The 26,090-nt window shown below is 42.1% G+C and overlaps 1 protein-coding gene across 7 annotated transcripts in view; it reads left to right on the top strand.

Moving 5' to 3' along the window:
• Positions 1 to 26,090, top strand: part of CHD7 (chromodomain helicase DNA binding protein 7) — a 128,329-nt gene that overhangs the window by 34,973 nt on the left and 67,266 nt on the right. For 5 of the 7 annotated variants that reach the window (XM_011220367.3, XM_019795817.2, XM_034668102.1 and 2 more), the window contains exons 2-3: positions 7,695 to 8,125; positions 22,304 to 22,442. In XM_011220367.3, coding sequence (XP_011218669.1) covers positions 7,695 to 8,125; positions 22,304 to 22,442 — 570 coding nt within the window. Of the gene's footprint in view, positions 1 to 1,206; positions 1,497 to 7,694; positions 8,126 to 22,303; positions 22,443 to 26,090 lie in introns of those variants that run through there. The other 2 variants (XM_011220368.3, XM_034668103.1) reach the window with 2 other exon arrangements.

Consider the following 26,090-nt stretch of genomic DNA (forward strand, 5'->3'; position numbering starts at 1 on the left):
GGAGACCTATGAAGTATTCACCATTTCTGTGCTAGGCCTTGGATTGTGTTACATTTGTGGTGGTTTCTGTTTCTCCCGCCCAGAGTAGCAATAGGTTCTGTTGGCCCCTCTCGGTTTCTCTTCTATCAGAAGTACTTCAGGGATAGGAGCGTCTCATGGTCAGGAGTGCAGTCTGAGTACCTGTATATGCTTTTTGGAAAGCTAACACATGTGAAAACATAATTCAAGTCTTGTATAAACACTCAGGCTAATTTCCAAGCGTTTATGAAGCAATGGAGGTACATCAAAAGTGTGTTCCGTTCACATCAGTCCACCTCTGTGCCCTCGGGGTGTGTTTGTGTGCATGCACGCGCCTGCGTGCATCTGTGTAAGCACGTTGCCTCAAATACATGGTCCTTAGATGCAAACCTACTGTTTGCTCCGGTGCTTTTCCTAAGAGGTAGAATGCTGTCTACCGAACTGGGGCAAAGAACGGACTGTGTTAGATTCCTTGAAATATAGTAGATTGAATGTTTAAAAATCATATGAACTGTTCTTTTTAAGTGGTTTTTGGGAGAATTTTCAGGGCAGGGCAGAAAGTGGGCTTATTTGCTTCCAGTTCTGGAAAACTGCATTCACTCCCTGGGACCACGCCGATTGACTGACTTGAATTCAGCTTCTATCAGACGGGGCGGTTCTCATATTCAAACAGGGTCATGTTTGTGAGCAGTAATCTAAATGCCAGTTCCTATCCACGTTTTTATCTTTGGGAGAAAAGTTAGTGATTTTTCACAGCGTTAGTGTGGAGTTAAACTAGAGTTCTCCTCTAATCCTTTGAAGACAGAAGTCCCAAATTTATAGCAAATTAAGAGCCATTTTAACCTGTAGCTTAGGGTTAGGGTCTTAAAACTGAGGCCTTTAAGGTTTTTTGGAGAAAGACAGCAAGCAGCTTCCCAGGTGTGGAGAAGCCCTCCTCACCCACTGGGTGAGCCCGATCACGTCACACTGGCTTGTAGCTGCCACATTGGGATTACGATCCAAGGTTGGCCCTTTTCTAGCTGTGTCACTAAAGCCTCAGTTTCCTCATTTATAAAAGAGCAAGACTGTCACCCACCTTGGCAACCTCATGTGGTTATTACAGGCACTGAAGGAGAAGAGGGTTGTGAAATGCACATGTAACTGTACAGTATGTGGTTTGAAAACCTCATTCAGTGTTGTGTCCTGGAATGGCTTCAGGACTTCCTGTCAGGGAAGTTGTCTTGCTGGGGACAACTTGCTCTTGTCTCTCCCCTAACTCCAGGGCTGTTCCCCGACGCTCTTCCCCATCACTCTGAGTGGGGCCGGCTGGAGGCAGCCTTGCAGGTACCCAGCACGGTTCCAGCCTGCACACCTGTGTCTTCCTGAGGCCACCTCCCACATCTGCAGGTAGCTCCCAGCCCTGTGTGACTGCCTGCTCCGAATGGAGACAGGGAAGGGGAGATGGCCAGAAGGGCAGCGATGGGGTGGCCGGGAGTGAGGTATGGTGGACAGATACCCTGTTCTCCACTGGGAGGGAGTCTACTGCACTCAGGGTCTCTCAGACCCTTGGAAAAGGTTTAGCGGTAGTGCAGTTTCATTGCTGTGCTATTCTAGTTCAAGTGACTGTAGAAACACCACAGCTGAGTGCTTTACACATTAAAAACGCTGTTTGACTCTTTCTGTGGCATAGTTTTACTCATACATAGATGGGCAGTATTCAGTATCCAATGTAAACTATTTAATATTAAATGTAACATGATTGCTTGGCTCATTATTTTCATTATTTTGGACTCTACTTAAATTCAAAATGTGTTTATAATTTAGATGCCATTAAAGTGGTTCATGCTAATTTGTAGCTATTTAAGATTTTGTTTGTATGGCACATCTATTCTAAGGATGGATTAAAAACACAAGCAGAAAAACCAAAGTTTCGGAAATGCCTTCGGATGATTTTTAAATGAGATATTTCAACAGTAATTAAAATTTTCAGTTCTAAAATTTAATGGTTCTGAGGCACTCATAAAGATTACTTATTGCATTATGATATTTCAACATTCATTATATTTAACTTGGTAATTATCTTGACTGTATGTAACAAAAATTATACAAGTCATCCTTATATGATTTTACCAGTATTCCTATTTTATTCCTACCAGTGACTTAAATTGAGCATAAAAGAAACTGCCAACTCAGTGAGCCACTTGAGCACATTTTATATAAAGTTAGGTTTGTTCATAGAGTCACATGCTGTATTGTAAAACATTTGATAACCAGTCTTTGAGACACATAGACAGGCCCGTGCACACACACACTTTCTCCACTCTGGAGAAGCAGATGAATTTGCCCCGCTTTAGCTATATTGGTATAATCCAAAGTAATGTCCTGAAGAACATTTTTATTCAAGATATTCTTAGAAAAAAGGGATGGAGTGATTAAGTACATTTAGGACACGCTGTGCATTATCCCCCACTCAACGTAGTAAGGTCTTCGAGTTTTGTAGTAAAGAAAACTATTTGGTTAGCCCAGAATTCTCTAAACTCATGTGACCCGAGTCATCTTTTCATGTAACACTTTTTAATATCCAAAACTTTAGAAAATGTTGTTTTACACATTTTGCCTTCTCAATTCATATGACTACCGAGCTTGATAATTATTCATTTGGGTGTTTCTGTTCATAAATGTACTCATTCAATAAATCATTGTTCCTGGAAGTTAAGAATGAGCTGAGTAAAACTAACTGGCTTTTAAAGGCTTACACTTGAAGCCCTGACTCTAATACCAAATTTAGCCAAGGAGAAAATAGTCCAACCTTTGATTGTCTTCTGAGGAATATTTTTATACTTATTTTTTATTTTGATTTTTTAAAGATTTTACTTATTTACTTGAGAGAGAGCGAGAGCAAGAGAGAGAGAGCAGCAGAGGCAGAGGGAGAAGCAGGGTCCCCGCTGAGCAGGGAGCCCGACATGGGACTCTGTCCCAGGACCCCGAGATCGTGACCTGAGCCGAAGGCAGACCGTCTGCTTAACTGACTGAGCCACCCAGGCACCCCATACTTATTTTATATCAAATAGTCATAGTTAAGAAGTATATCACTTGACCATTGAAATTAATATCTGTTCCTCCATAAACAGGGCTTCACAAGCTTGCTTGTCATACATTTTTATGCTTCCAGTCACCTGATCTCAGGCATGAGTCATTGTTCAGGTCCATGGAGGAAGTGACCTCTGGCCAGCCCCAGGCTGACTTTTTTCGGGAAGCCTCCTTAGTGTCAGCCTAGGTCAGGTTCTCTGCTTCCCCCCCGCCCCCCCGGCAGGTACTGTGGCTGGCTTGTTTACTGTTACATCCCCAAATATCTGTTGAATGAATGAATGAATTGGGCACCAAATATTGAGTGTGTCTTCTTTTTATCAGTGTCACTGACAAGAAAAGGGTGTTAGAGCCTCAATAGGACTTACGGAGGGAGCCTTTGCTAAATGCACTTCTGAACCCTGTACTCTCTTTTGGCTGAAGATTGAGCTTCAGTTTCCATACTGGAATTCCTTTTTAAAAGAGTGTCAAGGGATCAAGAATCTGGGGAATACTGGAAAAATAAAAGTGAAGAGCATCAATATAAGATGTGTTCCTAAAGCCACACACACAAAAAAATGAAGCAAATAGTACTTTGCAATCTTAAGTGAGCACTTAATGTTTGCATTTTTACAAATCATTGGAATCATAGTTTAGCGTGTTTTAAGCTTGTATTTGTTGTTCCTTCAGCCTTAGGTGGCCTACTAGTCTCTGCTGGAATCTCAGTTTCTGAGAGCACAAGCATCTCCCTTTAGCTTGCTGTGCAAAGGGATATGTCTCCCAGGAGTGCTGTGTTACTCTTGCTCAGTTGGTAGTATCTTTTCTTTATTATAAAGTAGCATTTTGATTTTAGACTTGTTTGTATCTCTCAGTAAATAAAATGTTTGTCCGTAGGTGTCCTACATTACAGAGTGTTGTTAGTTTGCAGAGATTATGTGTGTTGGAAACACTGCACGGTGTTAATATCACCTGGCTCACTCCTGTTACTTGACATCACTAACAGGTTGAGGCTTTAAGAATATAATTAAGGCAAAACATGAGTAAATAAGATAGCTTTGAAGCCAGACAAAGCTGATGAATGTTGGATGAAAAGCATACCTGAGGTAAATGAAAAGTTTCCTCTCCTGCACTTTTTCCTTTTCTTGTGAATGCTTCTGAGCATTTTGGGTTTCATTTGCTTAAAGGTGAGAGAAGGATTGCCTTCACTTCTTCATCTCTGCTCTCCTTTGGTTAACTTTGCATCCTATCTATTCTGCTGTTTTACATAAGGTGACTTGCTTTTGTGTTTGTTGACTTTATACATTTTAAACAATGGAATTAAGGATAAAAGTGATTATCTTTAGTTTATGGTAATTTTCTTGATAAGACACACATACACACCTTGGATCATTTTTGTTTAATTATCAGTCATCCTGTTCTGGTTCCAAAAGTCCATGGCACCGTCCTTACATATTCCATAATATTCCAACAGACACATGGAATTATGATAGAAAATGTGTCAAGTGGAAGGTCCTATAGTGTGTATTTAAAAATACCTTTGGTATCTAACATTCTCCACGTTTGCTCTAATAAATGAGGGGTTTTAGCAATGCCGTATATGGTAATATCAGATGTTAATGGCATTGATTACCTGTCAGGCAGTGGGAATTGATGGGAAAATGTCCGCTGTAAAATTAAATAGCATTAGAGAAGACTGTACCATGGCGCGGGGGGGGGGGGGNCCCGGGGGGGGGGGGGGGGGGGGCATGGCTGGGCCTGGGAGACTTTGTCAGGGTATTACTGTGAGCTCCAGGTTTTTTCCCCCACATGATTAAGGCAGGCCATCTGTTCTTTGTTAAATGTTTACAAAAACAGCTTTTCTCTAAAAGATTTAAGGAGATGTGGGTCTGGTAAACACTATAATATTTCTGAGCACCTTTTTCACCCTATTTCATATAGTACCAAAACATAATTCTGCTGCATAGCAAACAGGATTAGTACCTTTTTTTGTATTTAATCTTTATGTTTTTTCCTTCTTATGGAAGATTAAAAATTTTAAGGGATACTAATTTATGGCTTCATTTATAACTGAAAGGAGCATCTAAAATCATTTGTATGCTCAAACGTGTAGATAAATTTTCAGTCTCTTTGTATGAGATGTTCTGTGCTTTTTCTAGTTCATAAATGTGTACAAGGTATTTCTTATAAGAAGGGGGCACTTTGTTATTGGGGTTAATGCCATGCAGATTAAAGCAAGGTACACATACATACCTGGGATTAATTCACCTTTCTGAGCTTTAAGCTTTGTTTACTGGTAGACTTTTCTCTTTCCTTCCCTTTCCAGGAAATACTTTTTCTGAAAATAGTTTGTCCCAAATAAGTTTGATCTCTAAGTCTCTTAAAAAAAAAAAAAGGTACGGCTTTTTCCTTTTTATTTACATTCAAAATAATAGGTAACAATTAACTCGACTTCAGCAACTGAATTTTCATCACACAGTTAAGTCAGATGCTGTTAATTCTCAGGTAATGATAACGTGGACAGCACCTCGCTTGACATTTATTGAGCATGTGTTTGAGGGAGAACTGCAGGGCAGAGGTGGCTTTTTTCAGGGTTTGGCTCACTGTGCTATTCCTGTGTGGAAACCTGCTCATGTGGACTCCTCTCCATGTGCTCTTCCTCAGACTTCTGCTCTCGCTTCTTTCTCTCTCTGTATAGCTTTATTCCTTTTCAGGTTCATCCTTTTTCAGCGGTGACGAGGAAAGGGCAATAAGTATTTTAAGATTTTCTAATACCATTGGATTTTGAAAGACACTTTGGAAATTAACCCAGCCCCTTCATTTTGCAGATGAAGAAAATGAACTGTGGATGAGTGAAATGGTTTTTCACTGATAATATCGCTAACAGCAGGACCCAGACTAGAATTTGGGTCTCTTACCTCGTAATTCTCTTGCACCAGTGCAGAGAATTGAATGCGTTTTCTTTAGTGACCATAGTAAGGTTTAGTGGGGATAGCATGACCACTTTCTTTTCAGGCAGTGACGTCTTAAAAAAAATTTTTTTTGGGGGGGTGGTCACTGACCCCTTTGGAAATCAAATGAAACCCATGGGGTATTTCCCAGAAGGATGCCCATATGTAAGATCTCAGGAGAAGCACTGGTTTAGAAAACCTAGATTCTCTGTCTCCTGCTGTGTGACCTTGGTGATCACATAACCTCCTCAAACTTTGCCTCCTTTCTGAAAGATGGGGGCAGATTACCACATTTTTGTTGTGAGAATCCGGAGAGCTAACTCCTGAAAGCACCCAGCTCAGTACATGGAGTACTGCTCTGCTAGTCATACTGGAGTCTAATTTATAGCTCCTTGCTGACGGTCAGCCATAGCTTTTGGGTTCCTCGGGTGTCCTCTGCAGACCTGGACCTGGGCTCTCCTGCCTCCGCCTTTTTTGGAGGTGGTGTGGTCAGGAGGGTGGTCCTGTATCTCCGTGGGCACGGCACCGCATCCTCGAATGTCAGCGTCCATACCAGCTCCTAATGAGGGCTGCTGTGGGGCTTGAACGGTGTCATGGGTGTAAAGTGCTCAGCACGTGCCTGGCACATAGTAAAACTGTTCAGTAAACACTAGCAGCCATTATTGTTGCTGTTTCTGTTATACTTACTGTTAAGTATCTGGAGAAGCAGATGAAAAAGACAAAAAAAACCCACAAAAAAATCCCCAAAACAAAAAAACAACCCCAAGTGACATTTGCAGATATAACATTTTAAAGTATTTCGCTGAAATACAAAGCTTCATCAGATGTCATAATTGACAGTGGAGATGATACTCTGCCCCTGTCCTGGTTTGGAGCAGACTCTGATCTCGACTGACCAGTCCGCACCCCATCCTAATTGTTGGTATTCTCTACTGTATTAAGCCCATCTCTGGATGCACTCCTGTGAATGTCAAAAATCTCCTGCAGGGCTTAAAAGCTCGACTATTTGGATTTTCTCTTCCTCAGTGAAATGTGAAAATGTAAAGCTTTAGTAATTTCGGACAAACACTCTGCATTTCATATCAGTACTAGAAATTTAACGAATCCGAAGTCACGAAGTTTGGATATGTGCTTTTAATGTGGCATTTTCATTTCAGTTCAGTCAGAAATGGCCTGTACCGTGTAAGATTTGTATGTGATACTTGGATTTCAGAATTTCACAGTACCTGAAACGTGCAGTGCTCAGTACGCTTGTTTTTGTTAAAAGTGGCTTAATTATATATCTTTAATTTGAGTTCTCATTCCCACATGGGGGAAAAGAATTCCATTTAAATTCGTTCTTTGGTTTAGCTTCTGCCGCTGTTTTTGTCATTCACCAAGTCCCACACACTTAGGGGCTGCTAAGAAAATGGACAGTGTCTTCAGCTGAATGAGAATTATTTTTCTTCCTGAACTGAAATTTTTACTGTATTGCTAAGTTACCCTTTCTTTCTTTTAACTGTTTATGTAAAAGCTTTCTTGTTTTTTGGATGAGAGAAAAAGATAGATTTTACAACTGTATAGTTGGTAAAATATTTGCTTCTTTGAGTGTAAAGTTTCAGAAGCATCAGCTACTAACTTTCAGTTCCTTTCTTCAATACGAAGAATGATAAACTAATTTCAATTCCCATTTGTGTCTCTTAGCATTCTCCATCGGAGCCCTTTCTAGAGAAACCAGTGCCGGATATGACTCAGGTTAGTGGACCGAACGCTCAGCTAGTGAAGAGTGATGATTACCTGCCGTCCGTAGAGCAGCAGTCACAGCAGAAGAAGAAGAAAAAGAAAAACAACCACATTGTTGCAGAGGATTCCAGTAAAAGTTTTGGTAAAGATGACTTCTCTGGTGGGGTTGATAACCAGGAACTAAATAGGAACTCCCTAGATGGGTCCCAAGAAGAGAAAAAGAAAAAGAAAAGGCCGAAGGTAAAAAAAGATCCGAAGGAACCGAAAGAACCCAAGGAGAAAAAAGAGCCCAAGGAACCCAAGACCCCGAAAGCCCCTAAGATTCCCAAAGAGCCAAAGGAAAAGAAAGCAAAAACTGCCACGCCAAAACCCAAATCCAGCAAAAAGTCAAGGTAGGCTGTGGGCAGAAACCACCACCACCAAACACAGTGTAGAAATGAGCACGACAGTGAAGGCCCTGGAAAGAAGGGGGTGGGGTCTGGGGACGGGGGAGGGGCAGCACTTCGATTTTTGCCATCGGGTTCCTTTCTCTGATACCCAAACTAAAAAGTTAAGAGTTTTATACATTCTGAAATTTAGGACTCGATTACCATGAACTGTTTATTTGGATGGTACATTTTAGACCTCACTGGGTAAAAATTCTGTGTTTCTTTAAAATAATTCGCTTGTTATTTTTGTGAAAGTTCGTCATTGACCACATAGAACCAAATTACCAGCTTCATTATTTGTAAGCCTAGACCAGCAACCTCATTTTCAAGGACAATGCAAAACGGGAAGAAGGATTACAGAATCAAGATAGGTCACTATATTTCACTAAGCATTTCAGCCCTTTTTCCCAGAAGTCGAAACAGGAGAATTAATTCTCTCCACTTGGCGGAGTAAGCCTTCCAGGGGCAGGGTTGAAATGCTAGTGGGCAACGTGGGAGAAATCAAGTAGCAGTTATCCATTAGATATGCATGCAAGAATAGCATGCACTTTAGCTTCTAGGAAATACCCTCCCCCACTCCATACTTCCCTCTGTACTTCCCCTGCCAACTCTGACCCCCCAGAAGGCATATTTACTCAGTAAGAAAAGCTGAGAGGAGAAGACATTGAAGACTAATTTTTTTCATTTGTACTGAACATTTCTTACAACCGTTCTGAACCAATTCCAAACATCTGAATCTATTTTTCAGTATATGGCTCATGTTAGAAAATATAGTTTCCAGATGGAAGTATGGTCAGACTTGGTTAATCTGAACCTGTTTGCAAACTTCATTAGAAAACACGCTCCCCCTCCGACCCCCATGTGCATATGTATATGCACATGTGTGTGCACACATGCATGCTCAGGTCTGCGACAGACATGCTTGACGGGAACTTCTTGAGCTCGCTGGCCTGTAAACCTTTGACTTGTGGGCTTTCCTGTGTGTGTGCATGTGCAGTTACAGAGCGGAGATGATTTCTGTGACTACAGAGATGTCCCAGCAAAGGAAAAGAGCAAAGTTGGATTTTCAGCTTCTGCTAAAAATATCTATACAGCCCCAAATACATTATCCTGTAGTGTTTTGAAATTTTGTTTCATAGTCATTTAAAAAATTTTTGTCATCGATACTTTTTATGGTGCCAAAATAACGGAATTCTATTCAATAACTCAATCTTACAGGTAACTTAATATTGGTATTTACTTAGGAACGTTCTTTGATGCCTCAGTATGCGGTTTCTGAATTGAAAACCATGATTTTTTTCCTGTATGAACACTCTTTTAAACCCACAATCCATTATAAATTTTGTTTTCATTTACTTAAGAAATATTTCATTAAGTACTTATTCTTTGTAGGTACTATGTTAAGTGTTAGGATGTGAGCAAGGAGGATATGGTTAGAATTTCAGTCTGACTGAAGAGTTTTTTAGAAATATAGTTGCCTAAAAACTAAGTATTGTGCTTTTGATAGGAGGAGACGTGCTAATTTTTCCCAAGGAGAAATTGCAGCAAAATTTTAAAAGAACGTATTATTATTATTTTTACAACTTGAAATGTAAGAGCCTGTGTTCTAAAGAAGCTTCCTAGAACTCAGAAAGTATATCACCAAGGCTAGCTTTAGCTTCAAGGTCTGGCTGTCTTTAGTTTGTATCTTTAATTTTTTGAATCTAGCACCTAATGATAAACATTGGTTAAAAAAAGAAAAAAAAGGGGCGCCTGGGTGGCACAGCGGTTAAGCGTCTGCCTTCGGCTCGGGGCGTGATCCCGACGTTACGGGATCGAGCCCCACGTCAGGCTCCTCCGCTGTGAGCCTGCTTCTTCCTCTCCCACTCCCCCTGCTTGTGTTCCCTCTCTCACTGGCTGTCTCTGTCTCTGTCCAATAAATAAATAAAATCTTAAAAAAAAAAAAAAAGAAAAAGAAAAAAAAAACATCCCACTGTGTCTTGGATCTTGTCATAAATTTCCAACTATGTTGCCTTCAGGTTCTGAGTCTGCATTGACCTAGTCCTGTCTTCAGAAACATACTTTAGCTTACCCTTGTCTCTTGTGGGATATGTTAGGGCACATAGTAAAATGCTGTATTTAACAGTGAAACGTTGAAATTTTCCTAACAGCTGTAAACAAGTGTTAGGATCTTGGAGCATCAGATCCAGTCAGTTCTGGGCACCTGTGCTGCCTTGGTACAGAGAGAGGCCTTGTCTTTACCCACGAGAGAAAATTCCAGTGCATGCTCTTAGCTGCTCATCCTCAAGTTTGAATTGTCTGTGCAGGGGAAATTTTTGGCATTGCTGAATCCGAGTAATGGCTTTGCATTAGAGTCACATGTTTTTGATAGGCGAGAGGGCATGTGATTATTTTCTCCCAAGAAGAGGATTGGGTACTTTCCCTCCTCTGTTGCTTTAGACTAATAATCTCAGTGGATGCCTCCTGGAGGCGATAGTTGTTTTTTCCCAAGTAGTGTGCAAATAATCGAATGGAATATTTCCGTTGAGCGTAGGGATGTGCATGCAGAATGGGGGCTGATGTAATGGGGCCCAGAGACCTGGGCCATGCCGAGGGGTGCCGGGAGTGTTTGGAGTACCTGTTGGCCCTGGTGACTTGACCACTTGTTGGGCCAGCTGCTGAGTCACAACAGAGTGTGGTGAGGACATTTCTGGGAGGCTTTCCTGTTGTTGCTGATCAGATGGGGGTGGCTGTGCAAGAAAATGGTAATGAAATGGAGATTTTCAGTAAATTAACAAACCAATCCACTATGTTGTTGAGCCACAGTTTCTACTGGCCAGATGAATTGAGTATGTCAAGTTGTGGTCTTGTGTTCTGTTGAATCTAGGAAGGAAATCACATCCCTGAAGCACAGATAAGTAGAATGCATACAACTACATGTAAATTTTGAATAGCATAGCAGAATAATTATGTAAATTGAATATGCAGTGATGAAGGTAATAGGGGGTTTGGGTTATGTTAGCACTGGGGTTGAATTGCCATAGCAGTTTGCTTTTAAGCACTGGAATACAGCAGTGGCAATTTTGTTTTGCAAAATGTTATCTGATACCAGTTATTTCCATCCTTGAATAAGTTAACTTGATGAATTTGTTTATACAGAAAATAATTTTCCTACAGAGGGCTGAAATAGAAGAGAATAAACAGAAGTGAAATGAAAAATTTAGTGCAGAACTACTCACATCTTTCCTGTGCAGCCCTGTATGCTGGATCGTTGGTGACGTCCCACAAACAAATGCACTGTCCTCTGAGCCGGTGGTGACGGAAGTGACCACTGGTGGTCTGACTGGCTCTGCATTATGTCCGTGGCAGGGAGAGAGCTCGTTTTACATCATTCACACACTCGGTACTACAGGACATTTAGCAAGGGTGGCTGTCTTCAGGGGGCTGATTTTGTGTGCCTTGAGGATGTCTGTCTCACTACCTGACATTCTGCATTCCGGAACGTGGCTGAATCTGTGGCCATTCCCAGCTAACTGGCCCTTTTGGCAACCAAAATATAATGATATTGTCTTCCCTGTGCAGGAGAACTCAAAGGATCTGCCCAGAAGCTGTGCCCTAGACTGGTAGGGAAACGGAAAAAGGTATTCATTTCAGGAAAAGACATTTAAAATCTTAATAATGAGAAAAATGGGCCGCATTCCACTTTTCTATTAGAAATGTATCTTCCTCTCCTTTTTCCCATTTTTTTCCTAGTGCTCTCCCCAGGTGTCCTTATAGCCTTCAAATATGGGCAGTAAATATTGAAAATAAAAGCTAAGACATTTGTGGGCTGGAGGGGATGCCATTTTGCATATGGAAGGACTCAAGGAGCTGAAATAGGAGGATTTGCATTCTTCTCTTCAATGCGTTTTCTGTTGTGTATGCACGGGCCTTGTGAAATGAGAGAGAATTTGGAGGAAGCGCTCCCTTTGAATGACTCTTGAAGGATTTAGTGGTCCATTTAGCTATATAAAGATTCTTTGAATGGACATAAAGAAGGGAACTGGGCCAAAGATTGTGACTTGACTAGTGAAGCGCCAGTTAAATGGAGCCCTGGGATCGCTGCTGGTGCAGCTCCCTTGCTGTTCCCCACCCCCAGCATTAAAGTTAGCAGGACACTAAACACTGTTTCTCAGGGAAGAGAGATGAAATATTTTATTTTCAAATGGACAGTAAACATACTGCTCTTATTTTTCAAAAACACAAAGTTCCAAAAGTATGTCTATTTTTTGCAGACCACACTATTCGTTATCATTAATATTTATGTAGCAACTTTCTTCTGGAGGAACTTTGCTTTTCAGATGTTGTTTTCTCAGTTATGATCTAAGAAAGTAGCAGCATTTTACCTGAGGAATATTTTAATCCAGTCAACAAGCACAGCAGTGGTATATTTTGGTAACCCAATATGTAGTTTACGGTGTGCTCTTATACATGCGAAATTTCTCAGAGAAATTAGACACAAAAGCAAACCATTAAACTAGTTTTGCTTACTAAGTACAGAAAACCCAGAGAGTCAGATACCTCTCCATCAGGTACATAGATAATAAGATGAATCACATCCACAGCTTTTCTTCTGTTTTCTTGTTCTTTCTTTTACATCCTATGATTTAGCTTTGACTCACGGCATTGGATAATTGGAAATACTGAATTCGGTATTTTGGACAGTGTGCCTGCAGAAGAGGGTACAGATTTTTTTAACGTATGGCCACAAAATGGACTTTTGAGCCCTTTCCGTATTGGAGAGGAACAGGGGAGAGAGAAGGTGTGTGTGGGCATTGCGCATCTCTGCCCCCCCCCACCCCGCCCCGGCCTGCCCTGCCAGGTGTCTGGTTCATTAAATCCAAGCTCCAGGTCAGGGATGGGACCAGGTAGGTGTCCCCTTCCCTGGTGGTCTCAAAGGTTATCTTCTCTTTGAAAGGGGGCCATTGCGTCTNTTTTTTTTTTTTTTTTTTTTTTAAGATTCATTTATTTATTTGAGAGAGAGAGTGAGCATGCGAGCCGGGGGAGGGGCAGAGGGAGAGGGAGGGGGAGAATCTTAAGCAGACTCCCCACTGAGCGTGGAGCCCTGTCTTGGAGCTCCATCCCAGATCATGACCTGAGCCAAAATCAAGAGTCAGATGCCTAACTGACTGAGCCACCCCACCATTGGGTCTTTTTAATCCCATTCCTTTTTTTCCTTCAGGATGACCATCTCAGAGTCTTTCTCTTGCCAGTGACAGGCCACATTATCACCCTTCCTCTATCCAGAGGAATTGAGCAGGGAGAGAGTAGTTGTCAGCCACTTTTTAGTACAGACTGTGCTAGCTTTAGCAACCTGTGGTTTGGTTCATAGTCCTTGGGGGAAGAGAGTGCCTAACAACACTGATCCCTAAAAAGCAGGTTCTGCTAACTCCTGCTCTAGGATGCAGGAATGGACCACACTGGGCCCTGCTTAAGTTTGTTTCTGCCTGTCCAGGGAGCTGGAGTGGACTTGAAAGTGGTGGCCTGCTGCCACTTTGGTTTCTGTGAAAGAGGGTGGCATAGACCCCGCCTCCAACTCTCACTGCACCTATCAGATGAAAGTTGAGAGGGGAGGAAGCCGTGGGTGGCAGTGGGATGTTAAAGGTGGATTTTTCTGGAGACACGTTCCTTTGAAGACTTTCTTAAGTGGAATTTTAGGGCGAAACACATGTTGCCATTGTAGATGTGGTGGTGGTGTTAGAATTGGAAGATAAAGAGCAGAAAGAGTCATAGGCTGATTTTTTAAAATGATTAAAAATGTTTATATGTGAAAATGCTTTTGAAAAGTATAAAAATCTGTACGAATGCAAAATTTGTCACATGATGTACAAAGATCTTTCTGCTAGTTGTCTTCTGCCTAGGTAAGGGCCCCTCTTCAAGTCCAGGTGCTGTGCAAAGCCACCCTGAGAGCATCATCAGCCATCTGAAACACCAACCCTCCCTTCAGCTTCTCAGAGAAGTCTGTGTGGCCCAGCTTTAAAATGTTCACTAGGAAGGGGCGCCTGGGTGGCTCGGTCAGTTAAGCATCTGCCTTCAGCTCAGGTCATGATCTCAGGGTCCTGGGATCGAGCCCTGCATCGGGCTCCTTCCCAGTGGGGAATGTACTTGTCCGTCTTCCTCCTCCTCTCCCCCACCAATAAAAAAAAAAAGTTAACTAGGAAAGTAGTGTGAAGAAAAAAGACACCATTCTTCTTTATTTTGATGTTAGCAAGATAACATCCTTTTTTTTTTTTTTTAAGATTTTATTTATTTATTTGACGGAGAGAGACAGCCAGCGAGAGAGGGAACACAGGCAGGGGGAGTGGGAGAGGAAGAAGCAGGCTCCCAGCGGAGGAGCCTGATGTGGGGCTCGATCCCAGGACTCTGGGATCACGCCCTGAGCCGAAGGCAGATGCTTAACGACTGAGCCACCCAGGCGCCCGGAGAGATAACATCCTTGAACTTCCATTAGAATAGTGATTGTATATGTAGCCCTGATATCTGTATGAACAGTTTAATATCTTGGTCCTTTGGCTTCTCCTGTTAGGGTGGGTGGTAATATTTTCTGCATGTGGGTTTTACCATTTGCTCTGCCTAATTCTGTACCTGCCTCTAGGACCTGATTAAAATGTGGATGAGCAGCATGTCTCATTTGTTGTATTGGCCATGCTGGCAGATCGGAGAAGATCATTATGAATCTAGGAGTGGGGTTCTAATTGCCAAAGTTAGCCCCGTGTCCCCCATCCGGGGTCATGGGAATGCTGTGCCTGAAAATAAGAGTGGCATCTGAGAATTGGGCACAAGCAGCCACATCTGTGCCCTACTGTTCAGCACTTAGGAGAATATGCTATAGGAAAAGGATGTACTTTTTCCATCAGTTTTGTAATGTCTGATTTCTTCAATTCTTTATGCTGCGTTACAGTGCCAGGTGGTGCCATTTAGCCAGCGTGGCTAGTGTTTATGTGGAGCTTCTGTGAGGAGAGAACGCATAAGCTAACTGGATTTCTTTTCCATGTTACTGGCAGATCTTAATTCAGTCCATAAAACTCAGTAACCCTTAGATTTTCACTGATAATTCTTGACTGCATGATGAGGTGCCCCCCCCCCAGAATATATTTCCTATATTAAAAATGGATTTGGCTCATTCAGGAGGCTTTCTATTGTACTTTTCCTCCCTCCCTCAATCCCCTCCCTCCCTACCTCCCTTCCTCCCTTCTTCCCTCCCTCCCTTCCTCTCTTCCTTCCTTCTCCTTCCTTCCTCCCTCCCTTCCTCCCTTCCTCTCTTCCTTCCTTCTCCTTCCTTCCTTCCTCCATCCGTTCCTTCCTCTCCTTTAAATAAAGGGCAATCTTGTAGTTATCCTCAGGACAAGGTTCTGATGTTACTGGAAGGCTGCCCACCCAGAGATGGTCCCAGTTAACAGAAAACCTTCACCAGGACAGGTCCCCGAGGCCTGAAGGGCACCCCAAAAGGCCAAGAGCACACTGGACTTTTAGGGAGATCTCTGTGAGGAGGTTAGATGCCTTCAGGCCAGGTCCAGGACTCAGGCGTGGGCCCTGGAACTGGACAGATTGGCTCCAGTCTTTTTAATGCCACTGCTTCGGCTGAGCATGCAGCCTGTCTGACCCTCAGTTTCTTCATCCTTGGGAAGTTTGACTGTAAAATGTAAAGGTGGGGCATGTTGAGTTGAAATATGCTTTCATTTTAAATGAAAGCAAATTAGGTTTTTGTATCTTTTCTAACTTTCTTTGTTCTTTCCTAAAAATTTAGCATAGTTAATGTACTTAAGGAGTACTTGATGCTAGAAGAGCTATTTAAGGTAACAATTTAGATGAAATTAAATGTCGTAGAGGTTCCATCCAGTGACTTTCAGAGAACTTAAAAAAAAGAAAGCCTGTTAATTGGTCATTGAAATCCTATGTGTGTTGTTCAGAAATAAAATAGAATCCCCTCCTCTTCTCTGCCTTTCTCTCTTCTCAATTCTTCTTTCTCTTTCTTAACCAGAAGAGTGGGGTGAAGAATTTATGGGTGGAGTTAGGAGCTGGGGAGGTAAGGCACCCCCTTGGAGCGAAGCATGAGGCCCCAGGCCAGCGGCTCAGCATCTGCAGGCTGACTGGCCTGGGGCCCGAGGGCACAGGGGGCAGGTCAAGGCTCTTGCTCCCATCCCGCTATCTCGCCCAGATGCTGTCTGCCCAGGGTCACCCCGTGGAGCATCTCCGGCGTTGGGGCAGTCTCCTGAGTGCTCCCAGGCCTTCGCCTTCACCTGGGCAGCTCTGATTGCCTTCTTGGGAAGGAGTTGGCCTTTGTGTTTACTGTCTGCTGTGCAGTTTGTCTCTTTCATCATTAGTTTATTCTGTCATCAGGCATTTTATTATATTCTAGTTTAGCCTTTACATATATTTTAGTCTAAGGACTTTCTTTAAAAGTTTTATTTTGTTTTGTTGGGTTAATTTACTTGATGTATCACATTATATATTGCCTTAATTGGCACTTTTGAGCTCTTAGTACTTTATCTTGTCTCTTTTTTCTTTTGCTTCTTTCTCTTTTAAGTTTCTTTTTCATGGTTTAAAAACTTAGAGGAAAATCCTATACTCAAGTTGAGAGGCTTGATGCTTTTCTCTCTACCACCATTGGGCCCTTGACCCTAAGAGCTTCTTATAGTTTTTATAATGGCAGCCTGGATCTTTAGAATTGCAGTACATCACAAACGTCCTGTGCCAGGACCGTCTCTCTCGCTTCCCGTCCATTAGTTTTGATTCGTTATTAAAAAAAAACCTTTTGAGCATATAAAATATAAGGATATCTTTCAATATCTTTTACTCTTCTTCTAAAAGATTATAGTATGACATCTTGGCTTGAGTCCCTGAAAACAAATCTGATTAATTTTCATGACCTAAGCCTCAAGGTTGATTTTCCCCAGTGTGAGGAGAATCTTCACGAACTTATCCCATCTGAAGTGTCTGTCTGATTGAGGACTCCCTCCCATGGTCCAGACCTTCACTAACCATATTCTCATCACATGTAGTTCCTTTTCAAACTGCCTTTCTTTTGAGGACTTAGATCCTTAGGCTGATGCTCATCAGTGTTTAACTGCATTCTGTTTTGCAATAAATCAGGGCAGCTAGCTGGATTTCTAATAAATTCTGGCCCTTGGCTTGTTTAAAAAGCTTGTACTCTTTCTCGCCAAAACGAACTCGTTATCTCTGTGCTGTGTCTTAGGTGGAATGAGTTCATGCTCCTCCATTTTAGGTACTGCTATGTAGCCCTTCGTTGTAGACTCCTAGAGTCAGAAGCCGACTACGAACCCTTCCATAGAGGGACTGGAATGTCCTTAGCATGTCCCTCCATATAACATGTCTTCTCTGAAGACAGCGTTTGGGTTCTCAGAGTTCTCATGAAGATGACCTGTGCTTTGACCACACTGGGGGCAGCTACAGCACTTTAGAGCCTGGTCTAGCAGTGGTGACCTCATGTCACTAAGCTATGGACTCTGAGCACATCCAGCTGCCCACTAGTGTGACTCTGGTCTCATGCTAAAACGTGAAGTGGGAATAGAGCTGGTGGAGGGACAACGGCCCTTCACACTGCTAGTACTGTCCCCAGAAAAATGTGCTGCTTCCGAGGTTGTAAGGGCTGGTCTCGCTTCAGGAGAAGGTGTCTCTGTATCTCGGTCACACCAGCAATGATGGGAGATAAGGCTGAGGAAATGAAAGAACTTGGTGAGGAGGGAGGAGGGGAAATATAGAGATGTACTGGTTTTGAAAACTTGCTAAGTCTCACTCTATTTTGGTGGCACGCTGGTCCTATTTTACTGAGCTTCATAGGTCTTTCATCATAAAGATAGAATCTCTGTGGGGCTTTCTTAAATGAGTTAATGAGAAAAGCACTTTAGAGTAGTGCCTGGCACATCGTAAGGGCTGTATATTTGTGTTGTCGTCGTCCCTGTTACTCGCACTCTTTAGTTAAATCGATCTGCTAAAATTGATAAGGAACGTACCTGACCAGGCACCAGGAAAACAAAGATAAATAGGACACACTTCTTCCTCTCTCTGAGCTTAAGGGATCATTGGAGAAAGACATACACACACACACACTCAGGTACACACGCACAGCTTTGGTTTTGGTTCTTCGCGGTAGTGCGACGCCATGTTTGGTGTAAATATCCCTTGTGTGGGGTCCACCGTGTGACACGTAGGTGGTGCGATCCAGTCTGTGTTGGCCAGGAAAGGCTTCCCCCAATGCGTGACGGCAGTAGATGGAACGGGGACGGGAATGGAGGTGGAGGAGATAGGCGGACCTGTTAGGGAGTAGTTCTCTGTGTGTCTGCAGCATAAAGGGTGGGTGGAGGGTTTGGGGCGTGAGAAAAGTAGAACACTGTTGCCGGTTGCAAAAGTTGGCAGAAGGCCTTATATGCCGGTGCAGCCCTCAGACGTTATTACACACGGGCTTGTACTTCAGGCAGAACAGCGCAGTCGGCGTTACGCGTTAGCTGGTCACTGCGGTGATGTGGGGAGCGTGGGTGGGTTTGGGCTTTGGTTCTGGTGGCTGCACCACGTCCCTGAAATAGGAAATGTGGGAGGCCAAGCAGGCTCAGGAGAGCAGTGGGGGCAGACACGATTTCTCCGGAGTGGAGGCCAGGCAGGGCCAGAGTGAGAAGGCCTTCCCCACATAGCCCTGGTCTCTCTCGGGATCCTGGCCGGCAGGTCACCGCGCCGGGGCCCCATCGCCTACCCCCGGAAGCAGCCTCCACGGCCGCTGGTGAAGGTTCCGTATCTGTGCCAGGCCTCTCCGAGGCCTCATTCTCAACACCGTACCGTCAGCTCAAGGGGTGTTTCTTATTAGTAACATTCTCTTACCCCCAATGGAAGGAGCTGCTGTGTTTGTGCCTTCCAGCTTCCCAAGTTAGAATTTGGGGGAGGAATATTTGTATGGCTGTGTTTGGGCTCTGACTTTAGAAAAGACTAGCTTTGAACCGGAGAGGTTTAAATCATGACGAAGGAGGTGGACTGTGTGCCCTTTCCCCAGTGGCCTGGCAGGCGGTCACCCTGCCTTTGGGTCCCGAGGGTGACGAGGCAGCAGTCGTGACGGGTGAGGTGGGAGACGACACCTGCCTGGACTAGAGCAGTGGTCCTGGGCTTGGAGAGGAGTGGCCTTTGGGGTTGTCTGGTAGTTCTTCCAGCATGTGTCGGGGATGTGGATAAAGGACCTTCCTTGTCCTCGTGTTGCTTAGAGAAAATGATCTGTGAGGTTCTGTCTCTGAGTCTGCAGTTGATTTGGCCTGAGCGTGTCTGAGCCACGCCTGAAGATTTGTTCCCAGACATTCAAGAACACGTTCCCAGCTGCTGTCTTCTGGGTGTGAGTGCATCCTGGCTGCTCGTGTCATACACCGCCAAGGTCTTTGTCCACTATCTCACTTAAACCTCCTGACGAATCTTGGAGAAAGATAGAATTACTAACCTCATTTTACAGATGAGGAAACAGGCTCTGGGAAATGGAGTGGCTTGTCCAGGCTCCCAGACAGACAAGGTTCTACTTGACAGAACTTGAACTAAGATGTGTCTGACCCACATCAGTGCTCTAACCACACCATTCTGTATTACACCTCATTTGTTAGAAATTCTGACTTTGGCACTTTGGCTTTTTTGGGACAATCAGTTCTAATAGAACACTTAGTTGAAAATGCAAATGAACTTGTTGCAAAACAGTAGCAAAGGCAATTTAATAATTAAAGTAACTTTATCTTGTCCTTGATTGTAATGTCTTTGGGCAGACACTGAGGATTTTGTAGCTTTTTTGACTTCTTGACGTGTTTTTGATTTGTGTATTGATGTCATGAGAAGATGTCAGCATGGAAATGCTTAGCTGTCTCTGAGCAACGTTAATAGTGCAAGGTCTAATGAGTTTAGAAATCTTTCAGTAATCAGATCTGGGATGAGTGCTTCCCTTGGCTACAGGCTTTTTTTCCCTAAGCATTTGGAGAGGTCTTGTCTGACTTCTAGCAGCCTTGGACGTTCCACATAGTTCATTCATGGGAAGGGCAGATGGAAAATCATTAGCACTTCTCTCCTTCAGCAAATTGATATTTCATCAAACCTGGGCTCTGGTGGCTTTAAGACAGTAAGCCTTTTTACTCCTATAGGACAGTTCACACAGGGTGCAGTAACCCCACTAAATTAAATTGTGGACTTCGCTCTGGTGCAGAGAGGTCACCGTGAAAAGCACTGGCTGCCGACTTTCTTTACCTGGCAGTGGTTCAACTCTGTGACAGGCCTACCTCTGATTTAAACAAATTTGAGAAATATGTAAAGTTTTGGAAGCAGTTTTGCACTGATTTGATAAAAGAAACCACAAAACACTGCAGCGCAGGTGTTGAGAATGTTTGAAAGCTGATTGAGGGAAGCAGATGGCTTTAGTCAGTGGCATCCAGCCAAAAGAGCAGGTGCTGGTCATGTGACCGCTGGTTACCAGGGTAATCTGATTGCTCTTGGCGTGCAGATGAAAGGAAAGGGGCCCAGCGTTCAGCTGTAGTATTGTATAATTTGTGGCAGTTAGAGCGGAAATAAATGCTGGAAATGGAGCCTCATAGTAGGGGAGACTTCTGTCCATGTGTAGCGTAAACACTAGGACAGTTGGATGAGAAACTGTTGTATGGATTTTTTTTTTTAAATTTAAAAAATATTATCCTTTCCATGGATCTTTTGGGGGACTTAGAGTTTTTAGGACATTGCCTTTTAAAAAAATTTTAAATAAAAAGAACTCTTTAAACCTAGCTGCCGTTTGCTATAATCTTGAATTCTTGTAAGTTACTTCCTTATGTGGCTATTTACTATGGTAAAATGTTCACAAAATAAAAACAAGCTCTGAGTATTTAGAAATAACTAGTTTAGGATGACCAGATATTTTATTTCCTCATGACGAAAATACGTTTTAGGTGGGTGATGGGTCCTTTATTATACCAACATACTTTCGAAGTATTTTACGTGACGTGCTTTATTGAAATAAAAGCATAGAGATGCCTTGGTGTCTGTTGTAGTAGCTGAGGCTGAAAAAAAATGCTGTTTGATGCATCCTGTCAGCATACTTTTCTGGAATTTATAAACTGCAATAAATAAACTTTTTAAAGGTTTTTGAAATACATCTTTTTTTCAAATTTGTTAGAATTTTAGGCTTTCTGGAAATAGTACATATAATCGTTACCGAGGTTAGATGAATTTAAATGTTGGATGACATGATAATGTTAGAAAACCTTGGGACTGGTTTGGAAATTGGAATGGAAGGTAGCATTAAACGTACATTCTAAAAGAATGTCAAATAAAGGTTCTAAAAGTAATGGTAAACTTATATCAAAAAAATTTTTTTTTCTTAGAGTTCATTCATGTCTTTTGACTTATGTAACATTCAAATCCTATTAACGTTTGACAGAAACATAGTATGGAGCATGCACTTTAATTATTGGGGTTGCTTTGCTATATTTTTGTATTTCAGAGACCTAGCTTTTGAAAGAGAGGCTATTGTGACTATGTCAAAAAAAAAAAAAAAGGGCTAGCACCAAAATAAAGCTTATTTTAAATGAAGAAGACAGCATTAAGTAAAATTGCCGTATATTCTGTTATATTTTAGAATGCTGTCATTGAATAATAATGTAGCTGGATGACATAATAGAGGACACCTAGTAGTGTTGGTTATGAAAAGAACTTAAATAGTATTTCAAACTCTCTGCAAGAGACACAAAGAAATGGTTATTATAGTCTAGTTTCCCTTGACATTAAAAAAAAAAAAATCCCAACCATTCTGCACCTTAAAAACTTGATAGCAAAACTACTTCTTGATCTGATTTTTCATTATGGCTTGGTGTATTGGCAGGGATTTTGCATTGTCTCGAAGAACAAATGTACTCCGCGTGGTGTTAGGAGTTTTTGCATGAAATTTCTTTTTAATTAGGTCAGATATTTGCCAAAGGTCATCAGTGTGGGGTTTTGCCATAGAAACTTAATCGAGAGTGCCATTTAACTATAAGTGGCCAACATGCATCGATTTATCAGTTGTCATTGATACTTTCGGGATATTAATGTGGGAAATATAAGGCATGGGGCATGTGGAAAACCTCATTAAAAAGTGAACACTAAGTGATCCACTTTGAATTCTAGTAATAAGAAACCTGATTCAGAAGCAAGCGCTTTGAAGAAAAAGGTCAACAAGGGAAAAACAGAAGGTTCTGAAAATTCAGACTTAGACAAAACGCCCCCACCATCTCCTCCTGAAGAAGATGAGGACCCAGGTGTTCAGGTAATACCGTCATTCTGATCTCGAGCCTCGGTTATTTAGCATGGGTAACTTTAGCCGCACATCAGATACACTAGACCTCCCCTGTCTTTGTTATAGAGCCGCTTTAAAGGTGGCTTTATTGTTGTCTGGAACACTATATCCATAATGGTAAGAGCTGGGGACCAGCACGAAATTAAACCCCTGACTTCCTGGTTTTGTCATCTCTGACCCTGTGATAAAGAAAACTGAGAATCTTCATTTACTTCTGCAAATGTGTCTTTTGATATTGATGTATATATTAGTGTTAACATATTGTTGATACATTGGTTCATGTAAAGCTGCCTTCACATTTCTGATTTTGTCTGGAGTTTGGTTGCTTGTCAATTCTTTTGCAGAACAAAAAACCAACGTGTAATCTGTAGCTTGTCTTAAGGTTTCTGACATTTGATGGCCAGAGTTGAGATGTATAGTCATGTAATAATAACGTTTCCATGAACAAGTTAGTGACTTTCTGGATGGCAATAGTGCAGAACTTTTCAGTGTTAGATTCTCCTGACTTTTGGAGAATTTTGTAGGAAGCAGTTGAAGAACTGAAATAAACATTAGGAATTTAGATTCTTGTGTGTAAAGCACACTGCCTTCACTGATTGGACTATAAGGTAAGAGGCCCTTCCACGTGACCGTTAAAAATTATTTCCTTGTTACAGTCTCTGGAAGCATGCCAATATGTTCCACTGGGATGGCTAAGAATGTCACTTCAGTGAATGACATCTAAGTTATCAAGGAGCAGTTACTGGGGAGTCCTGCTCGAATCGGAAGTCAGCCCCTAACAGCCCGCTTGCCTTTTTCTGAGTGTTCGGTCCACACTAAGTACTTGCTCCCTATACCCCTACCAATTTGCTTAGAAGTCAGGAGAAAAAAAAAGTGCCATTTGCAGCTCTCTTCTGAAGAATTTCAAATAGGTTTGGTTTTTGTTTTGTTTGTTTTAAAGATTTTATTTTTAAATTATCTCTGCACCCAATGTGGGGCCCGAACCCACAATCCTGAGATCAAGAGTCACATGCTCTTCGGCTGAGCCAGCCGGGTGCCCGTTTGTTTGTTTTTTAGTAGAACTCCCTGATGTCTATAATGTCATGGAATGGCTTAAGCTAAGAGGGCCCGAAAGGGAGAGGAAAGATAGAGTACATGTGAATGAATGTGGTTTGGTTTGGTTCCGTAACTAACTTGTGATTCCTCTGGCCGTTAGGGTGAATTTTGTTATTTCCTTTTACAAGTTACTGAAAAGATAGGAAAGGTAAGTAGACATCTTTTTTTTAATTGCTTAGGGACTTTAAAGTATTTAAATGATTTTAAATTTTATTTTATGCACAAACCCTGTTTTTCCTGCATCGTGTTTGCTTAAACTAGGGCCTTTATGGCAGTAGTATTTGGATAACATTAAACAGATTTTTTCACACAGGTCAAGAAAATTCCATTGTTCCCTCACAAATAATGCTGCTGTTTCTTAAAAGTATTTGTATTAATAGAAACTCACTTGGACTTTATGAAATACTATTTTTTTTCCTTCTGCATTTCAGTTATAGAAAGAGGCTAATCTATTCAAATGAACATCAGTGCATCCTTTCTAATTAGCTAGTGCATAACTGTTATGGGTTCAGTAGCTCATACAAACAGCCACACAAGGAGATCTGACTTTGCAGGCAGGTCTTCTCTGTGTCCCTGACACAGGAAGTGATGCTGACTGCTGTTTGTTGTTTCTTCCTGTAGCACATGCATAAAGGGCTTACAGTTCTTGAATTCTGTGATTGATTTGTTTAAACTAGTAAATGCCATATAATGTAAACTCAAAATTGTATCTCAAAGTATTACAACAGAGAGATAGTGGAAACATGTTTAAATCTTCTCTTTGGTATAGCCGTGTTAATTATATGCAACTTTTCTAAAGCAATCCAAGTTTAGCAAGTTGACCTGTTATTTTAGTATCAGTTCAGAAGTTTTGAGTTATGGTTTATTTTATTGTATTTTATTTTTAGATTTTATTTATTTGAGAGCGAGTGAGAGAACGAGCTGGGGGAGGGGCGGAGGGAAAGAGAGAAGCAGGCTCCCCATTGAGTAGGGAGCCTGATGGGGGACTTCATCCGAAGCCTCTGAGATCATGACCTGAGCTGAAGGCAGACACTTAACCGACTGAGCCACCCAGGCGCCCCTTGAGTTACGGTTTAAGTGGAATGCTTACACTTTGTTCTGTTTCACAAAAATCCTTCAAATAATAAGAGTTTAACAGACCATGATAGAAGAGTATTATGTAATAAATTTTATGTAGGGAAATTGTAAAAGGAATCTCAGTACCGCAAGTAAATGAACTTTGATCAGTTATTATTTAGAAGGCAGAAAGCCATAATAATATGTTAAATTTTCAGGAAAAATTGAATTCTAATTGTATTTTGGGGTTTTTTTGCTCCTATGAAATGACCTTGTACCCACTGCTGACTAACCTCATCACTGTTGCATAGATTTGTAACGCCAAGTTGATGTGAGGACAAACTTCCATACTCCATAATTAAAAAAGTTATATCCACCAATCATAAATTTCTGTTCAAAAAAAAGAGAAGCTTCCTGTTTTATGTACTGTAACATTTCTTCAGTAGTGAGATTTAGTGTAGAGTGGGTTTGTCTTTGACTCTGTCTGAGGGTGTTTAGTTACTGGGCTGGGACGGATACTGGGACATGGCCCCAGCCAGGGAAACCCGATGGAACATCACAGATACATCACTGGGAGCACATCCCTCCTAATGGTAGTGACAGCGAAGATGAAAATACAGATTAGTCCCGGGGCGCCTGGGTGGTGCAGTCGTTAAGCGTCTGTCTTTGGCTCAGGGCATGATCCCAGCGTTCTGGGATCAAGCCCCACATCAGGCTTCTCCACTGGGAGCTTGCTTCTTCCTCTCCCACTCCCCCTGCTTGTGTTCCCTCTCTCGCTGGCTGTCTCTCTCTGTGTCAAATAAATAAATAAAATCTTTAAAAAAAATACAGATTAGTCCCTTTCAGTGTAGTTAAATTGATATATTAAATGAAATACAGATAATATGCTAAATTTCACAAAATTAAAATATTGTTCCTGATAACAGCCTTTTGTATCTTAAAGAAATTGACAGTTGAGAAGTGAGGGATGGTTAAATGGGCACAGGAGCAGGAGTTATTCTAGATCAGCTTTAGGAAGAGAGAAGGGAAGCTGTGCTAGGTAGCCTGGTCTTGTAGCCTCAGTGCTTTCTGATTTTTTTGGAGGGTGGGTTAAGGTGGAGCTAATTAATAATGACTTTAATCCTACTAATTTCATTTGGCACTCGTATGTACGGTGCACCATTCTAAATGCTTTAAATGAATTCCGTTACATGATCTAATTCCCTTTTGTGATCTTCACAGTATACTTAGGAGGTAGCTTACTGTCATTAACCCCATTCTGCAGACCAGGAAGCTGAGGTCCACAAGATAACATGTCCAAGGTCACATAGTGAGAACCTGGGCTAATTCAAGTAGTCAGCGCTCAACTCCAGGGCCCACAAGGTCAAACCACCCTAAGTGGTGTGGGGAAGGGTCACTGATGGCAGAACCCCTGCTGGTTTCTGCCTCACCCTGACCTGGAGCTGGTTCTGGGCGGGGCTGACAAGG

Source organism: Ailuropoda melanoleuca, chromosome 9 (genome assembly GCF_002007445.2).
Source record: "Ailuropoda melanoleuca isolate Jingjing chromosome 9, ASM200744v2, whole genome shotgun sequence".
NCBI lineage: Eukaryota > Metazoa > Chordata > Mammalia > Carnivora > Ursidae > Ailuropoda > Ailuropoda melanoleuca.